General features: G+C 41.0%; 1 protein-coding gene across 1 annotated transcript; it reads left to right on the top strand.

Annotated features, from left to right (window-relative positions):
- Positions 1-2,060: 2,060 nt before the first annotated feature.
- On the top strand, positions 2,061-7,021 carry LOC108696876 (toll/interleukin-1 receptor domain-containing adapter protein). The gene is made up of 3 exons (XM_018226567.2): positions 2,061-2,162; positions 4,996-5,556; positions 6,352-7,021. Exons 1-3 carry the CDS (start codon positions 2,090-2,092, stop codon positions 6,537-6,539), a joined length of 822 nt encoding a protein of 273 aa, XP_018082056.1. The 5' UTR covers positions 2,061-2,089; the 3' UTR covers positions 6,540-7,021.
- The last annotated feature ends 230 nt before the right edge of the window (positions 7,022-7,251 follow it).

Raw genomic sequence — 7,251 nt, 5'->3', positions numbered from 1 at the left:
AGGCCTGAATAGAAAGATGAGTAATAAAAAGTAACAATAACAATACATTTGTAGCCTTACAGAGCATTTGTTTTTTTAGATGGAGTCAGTGACCCCCACTGAAAAGGTGGAAAGAGTCAGAAGAAAAAGGCAAATAATTAAAACAATAAAAAATAAATCCCAATTGAAAAGTTGTTAATAACTGGCTATTCTATTTCTGAAATTACAAACTGGAGAGCTGCTGAATATAAAATGAAATAAGTCAAAAACCACAAATAAGAAAAAATGAAAACCAATTTGACCAATTCATCCAGGTCATCCAATTGCAAATTGTCTCAGAATATCCCTCTCTCCATCATACTAACAGTTAATTTAAAGGAGAACAACCCCTTTAAAGCAAATCCTCTCTGAGAGGGTGGAACTGCACAGCTTTTGTTTTTACTGCTGACAGAACCTGTTGACTGTGAGTGGGCGGGCTTTAATAAAGGTAGAACCAGTGAGGGCGGGGCTTCCCAGGCAGAGTTTTGTTGCAGGACTCCCTGACACTTTCATTTTCTGGAGCAAAGGGGCCCTGGAACTCTGTACACATTCTAAATGAGAGGAATTATTATTATTATTATTTTACAACATTCATGGGACGTTAACATTTCTGAAATTCTGAGTGGCCAGAATCCGACACAAACCCATTTGTTGTGCTTCTGTGGCTCTCTAAAGAAATAAGAGTTGAATGTCAGTGTCCTGGAGGCGGATCTCAGTAGTCACATCAGTTGCAGGAAGGATGCTGGGAGTTGCAGTGGGCTGAAGGTATTCCACAGTCACAGCCTTGGGATTATAATTTAGTAACTGACACACAAGAGAAAAACCTGCTTTGCAAGAGATTGTGTGATGTTTGCGTGTGTGTGATGTGTGCATGAGACATGTGTGTTGTGAGACGTGTGTGTGTTATGTGTTAGTGTGTGTGATGTGTGCGTGTGTGTGCATGAGACATGTGTGTTGTGAGACTTGTGTGTGTGATGTGTTAGTGTGTGTGACGTGTGATGTGTGCGTGTGAGATGTGTGTGTGTGATGTGTGAGATGTATGTGTAATGTGTGATGTGTAAGTGTGTGTGTGATTTTTATTGTGTGAGAGATGTGTGCGTTTGATGTGTGCTAGACGTGTGTGTGATGTGTGCGTGAGATGTGCGAGATGTGTGCGTGTGATGTGTGTGTGAGATGTGTGTGTAATGTGTTAGTGTGTGTGCGATTTTTATTGTGTGAGAAATATGTGTGCGAGACATGTGTGTGATGTGTGCGCGAGATGTATGTGTAATGTGTGTGTGTGAGATGTGTGCAGAATAGATAACAAATAAAACACCATTGTATTGGACAGAGCTTATCTGTTATGGACTTGTCTGTAATTGCACAGTCGGGGGCAACACAAGCACTGGAGATGAAGGGAGCTGAGTAAATACATGTCACTAATGGAACTGAATAATTTGGCTGAATTCAGGGCTGACAGCGTGGGAGAAGCCCCAGGTCCTTGGGTTTTGGGTCTTAATGGGGTTTCATTTCTCCTGAGCAATCTGAAGACAAGTGAACTAAAATAAGTGTTTGGAAGGTGGGGGGGGGGCTGGTTGTGTTGCCCTCACTGGGATTACAGGATTCCCATTAGCCGTTACCCAACTGTCACCTTCTTACTTCAAAGTCATTAGCGAATCCTATTGGTCGTGTCCCATGCAAACTATGACACGAGATAAAACTGTATAACACCCCTATTTGAAAGTTGGAAAGAGTCAGACGAAGAAGGTAAATAATTAAAAAACTACAAAAAAAGGCTACAAATGTATTGTAATTGCTACTTTTTACTTATCTATTTAGGCCTCTCCTATCCTTATTCCAGTCTCCTATTAAAATTAAGGCATGGTTGCTAGGTTTTATTGGACCTTAGCAACCAGGTGGCTGAAATTGCAAACTGGAGAGCTGCTGAATAAAAAGCTAAATAAGTCAAAAACCATAAATAATAAACAATGAAAACCAATTGCAAATTGTCTCAGACTATCACTGTCTACATCATACTAACAGTTAATATAAAGGTGAACAATCCCTTTAATGCCCAAGAAACGTGTGTCAAATGTGGCCTTTTGCTTTTCTGCAGACTGATTTTCACATGGATGGGACTCAGCTGAAGATGGGAAGCATGTTTGGTAAGTACGTCTTAGAAGGATTTCAAACTTAATACAACGGCATTTAATACAACGGCATTAATTCGGCTCGTAGCTCCAAGTCACTAAATCTCCTTCAGCAAAAGTGCTTTCCCGATATTCCGATTTGATGATGTTTATTGACCAATGAATTGGCTTTGGATCAAGGGCAAGTATTCAGTTAAAAACAAGGTTCAACAGCAAAAAGATCATGGGACGCTAGCACTAGTGCTCTTGGACCCAAGGGCTGGGAGTCGGTACATAAATACTTCGACTCCTCATTTCATGGTCTGACTCCTCTGGTTTTAAAGGAACAGCAACACCAAAAACTGAAAGCGTATCAAAGTAACAAAAATATAATGTAGTGTTGCCCTGCACTGGTAAAACTGGTGTGTTTGTTTCATACACTACTATAGTTTATATAAACAAGCTGCTGTGTACTAGTGATATGCTGGTTGAGAAAAGCTCGACCCGCACTCGACTTGAACCGGCACTCGACCTGAACCCACACCTGCATCTGGCTTCCCTCCTCCTTTTATAAACCAGCCCCACCGATGACATCACAAAAGGGACAGGGTGGGCAGGAGTGCAACTATGAAGCCGGCAGTGAGGTCGGCCCGAACCATCCTGACCTACAGGTCCCATGGGTATCAGTCCGATCTACGCAACACTACTGTGTAGCCATGGGGCAGCCATTCAAAGCTGAAAAAAGAGAAAAATAGAACAAAACAGATAGGCTCTGTCCAATACAATGGTGTTTTACCTGTTATTTGTTATCTAACCTATGCAAACACACAGATTTTACCAGTGCATGCTAACAGTTTATTATACGTTAATTACTTTAAAATGGTTTCATTTTTTGGTGTAACCGTTCCTTTAATATACAAATGCATTTTCCATGTTAAAGGGATACTGTCATGGGAAAACATGTTATTTTCAAAATGCATCAGTTAATAGAGCTTCTCCAGCAGAATTCTGCACTGAAATCCGTTTCTCAAAAGAGCAAACAGATTGTTTTATATTTAATTTTGAAATCTGACATGAGGCTAGGCATATTGTCAGTTTCCCAGCTGCCCCCAGTCATGTGACTTGTGCTCTGATAAACTTCAGTCACTTTTTACTGCTGTACTGCAAGTTGGACTGATATCACCCCCCCCCCCCCCGCAGCCTAACAGCAGAACAATGGGAAGGTAACCAGATAGCAGCTCCCTAACACAAGATAACAGCTGCCTGGTAGATCTAAGAACAGCACTCAATAGTTAGGGTTGCCATCTTTTAATACAATGCTTACTGACTGGTGGTGGGGGCGGGAGCAAATGGGCGGGTCGTGATGTAAAAGGGGTGTGTCTAGATGTAGAAATGGGCATGCCGTGATGTAAGTGGCGTGGCCCAAACGTGTGATTGGACAGAAGACAGAAAAAAACGGTAAATTTTGAGCTGGTTTGAGGTAGCCGAGGGCAGCTACATTACCGGTAAATTTGTAATACCGGCCCCGGCCATGGCAGGTGTTTTACCGTCTAGGCCAATAAAATACCCACTGAGACACATTCAGTTACATTGAGTAGGATAAACAACAGCCTGCCAGAAAGCAGTTCCATTCTAAAGTGCTGGCTCTTTCTGAAATCACATGACCAGGCAAAATGACCTGAGATGCACCTACACACCAATATTACAACTAAATACACTTGCTGGTTCAGGAATGACATTTTATATTGTAGAGTGAATTATTTGCAGTGTAAACAGTGTCATTTAGAATTATATATATATATATAATTAGTGGTGAGCACAACTTTCACTTGTTTGTTATAGTTATACAGGAGCAGTGACCAGCTCCATGTTGTAGCTCCCACCCTTCCCAGCTATAGTCAGGTGATCCCACTGGTGTCTAATAAAAGGGCAGCCAAGTTTGGGAGTTTTACTTTGAAAGCAGCAAGTAAGTTGCAGGTAAAACTTAGTCCCTGTGTAAAATGTATAATGAAGCAATAGAATTCTTAATGAATCAGATAAAATTGAGTGTAGGACTGGCCAGATATGGGATGACTTTGACGTAGTTGGCCAGCTTAAATATATTGTAATATATGGACAAACAATCCCTGTGTTGTTTAACGGGTAAGGCATTTTTCAGTAGCAGTAGCACAAAATGTCTCTGTCTTAAATATATTGATAATGGGTTGAGTGCAGAGGAATCTTGTATTTGTCTATATATATATATATATATATATATATATATATATATATAATATATATATATATATATCATGACAGGCAAAACTAAAGCTGATCTGGTCGACCCTGTAAACTGTTCTAAATTTATTTCTTATCTTTGTCCCTGCTGAGCAGAATCCCTGGGTTTCATTACAGGCAACAACCTCTTTAAATCTGATTTGATTACTTTCAGTGCTTGTAATCGTTAGTTGAAGTTCCTAAACCTGACTGTTTTGCCAACCTGACTGTCACATCTCAGCCTGTCAGTTAGAGTTTCTAATGCTAACGGACTCCTGCTGCACAAATATGGCAGCCCCCTCACAGGTGATCACAGGGAGTCAGACAGGCAATGTAAAAAGCATTAGGCAAATACTTTATGGCAAAGTTATAAGTAGCATGCAAAGACAATATTATTGTAGATGTAAAAAAAAAAAAGGTTACATTTCTGGTGTCAGTATCTCTTTAACGTTATTAGGAGTTGGTACATTTTTTGCGACTTCGACTTCATATACCCAAAATTGCTTCCGACTCCACAGCTCTGCTTGTACCCCTTAGTGTTCTAACACTTGTGTCCCAGGGATAAGTAAATGACACCTTATATCTCATCGTAGATTACATTTCTATGTTGCAGAGCGGTTCAAACTAAAATTTAAGAAGGATCAGCAGAAACCAGGCAGATCTCCCAAACCTGACACCTCTCCTAAAATCTCCCCTTCCCCTGGAAGTCACAGCAGCAGTGACTGGCGGCCACATTCCCAAATCTCCTGGCCTGGACACTGCAAGCGTTGGTCACGTCGTTACGATGCTTATATCCGCCATAGTGAGAGAGACTCTGATTACGCTATAGAATTGCTTCATTATTTGGAGGCTCAGCCGGAGGATCTGCGATGTTTCGTGCCCATGAGAGACTTGGCATGGGGGAGCCCTATCCCCTCGGAGATTTGCAACAGTTTGGGGAACAGTCACTGCTGGATAATGCTGCTCACTCCGCAGTTCCTCGATGATGACTGGTGTCTATATCACATGCACCAAGCTCTGGCGGAATCACCTCTTTCTGAAGGCCGAATCATTCCTGTAATGATAAACCTGGAAATGTCTCAATATCCATTGGTGCTGAGGTTTATGCAGGCCATCAAGTCCCAGTCATGTGATGCCAGTGTGTTTTGTAAAATAAGGGACAGCATTTACAACTGTGAGTATGTTATTGGCAGTATGGGGTCCATTATCCGGAAACCTGTTATCCAGAAATTACGGAAAGGCCGTCTCCCATAGACTGCATTTTATCCAGATTATTGCGATTCTTAAAAATGGTTTCCTTGTACTTGATCCCAACTAAGATATAATTAAAGGGGTTGTTCACCTTTAAATTAACTGTTAATATGATGTAGAGAGTGATATTTGGAGACAATTTGCAATTGGTTTTTATTTGTAGTTTTTGAGTTATTTAGCTTTTTGTTCAGCAGCTCTCCAGTTTGTAATTTCCGCCATCTGGTTGCTAGGGTCCAAATTACCCTAGCAACCATGCACTGATTTGAATAATAGACGGGAATATGAATAGGAGAGGCCTGAATAGAAAGAGGAGTAATAAAAAGTAGCAATAACAATACATTTGTAGGTGGCCCAGTCCGACCCTGGAAACACAAGTCATATTTGCCCCCTTGGGAGGGGGGGGTCAGGAGTACATGGGAGCCCTGTAGATAATACCTGCCTTGGACACGTGTGAAGAATAGGCTTTGGATGCAAAATGCACCTATGGGAACTCTTTTGAACCTCAAGAATAATGTCCAAGTAAGGAGCGTGCCTGTGGCTCCCCAAATGCTGAGTTTAATATGGTGGGCCCAATTTGCACCCCTCAGCATGCCAATCTCTGTCAAGGGAATGCTTATAAAGGATGCACAACAAAAAAGTCTGCTTTGTATCTGCTTCATTGATACCCTTTATACATAAATGCTTCGATCTTTTGTATCTCCTTTTTTCTTTTTATTAGATATGATAACAAACCTGCAGACTAATGACCCTACAATGGAGAGGCAAGCTGCGTCAAGCAATAACGTTCATGAAAGTAGCGATGAGACGCATAAATCCTGCAGCAGCACAATGGAAAGCAAATTTCAGGCAGAAGAATACAGCAGTAGGATCCAGGAAGCTAACCGAAGAACTGACTCCTCAAGATAAGCTTCAACATACTGGAGATCTGCAGTAGCATGCAAGGAAGAAGTTGTAAAGCACAGGGGTCCTGCAGTAAAATAAAGTAGACGGAAATCTCCAGTAGAGACATGGATAAGAGAAGCTACGAGACACAGGAGGCCAGTAGAGAAATGATCAGCCAAGTACAATACTCCAACATTAACACACAGACTGCAAGGAACTCCCCTACTTTAAGCAGCGCTAATATATCCACACGCCTAATCAACGGTGATAGCTACACGTATGGAGATGCCCTGGCCCTCAACCAAAAGACTTGCTCTTGCACATGGACTTCTTCTAGGAGCACAACAAATGAGTAAAAAGTGTGCAACATGCTCTCTATTTTTGGAATATATATATATATTTTACTTTTATGGGACACATTGAGATAGGTGCCACTCCCATTGACTTGTATAGGACATCAACAAGTCTGATTTTCGGATTCAGGCTTTTTGCAGTGAAAAAAAACTTAAATTTGTAGAGATTTTATGGGGGTTATTTATCGAATTGATGTGAATTTCTTTTTACTCTAATAAATTTGAAAGTGCTCACAACTTGAATGGGAGGTTATTTATGAAAAATTTCAAAACGGGCTAAAATTCGATTGAAGGGGGAAAGACCCAAAGAATTGATTTGTATTTGAAATTCGAATCAAATTTTCCTCAGAAAAAAACTCGAATGTCAGGAAGTCGGGTGGAAA

This window comes from Xenopus laevis, chromosome 7L (genome assembly GCF_017654675.1).
Source record: "Xenopus laevis strain J_2021 chromosome 7L, Xenopus_laevis_v10.1, whole genome shotgun sequence".
In the NCBI taxonomy this organism is placed as follows: Eukaryota; Metazoa; Chordata; class Amphibia; order Anura; family Pipidae; genus Xenopus; species Xenopus laevis.
This window is presented reverse-complemented; position numbering and strand designations above follow the sequence as displayed.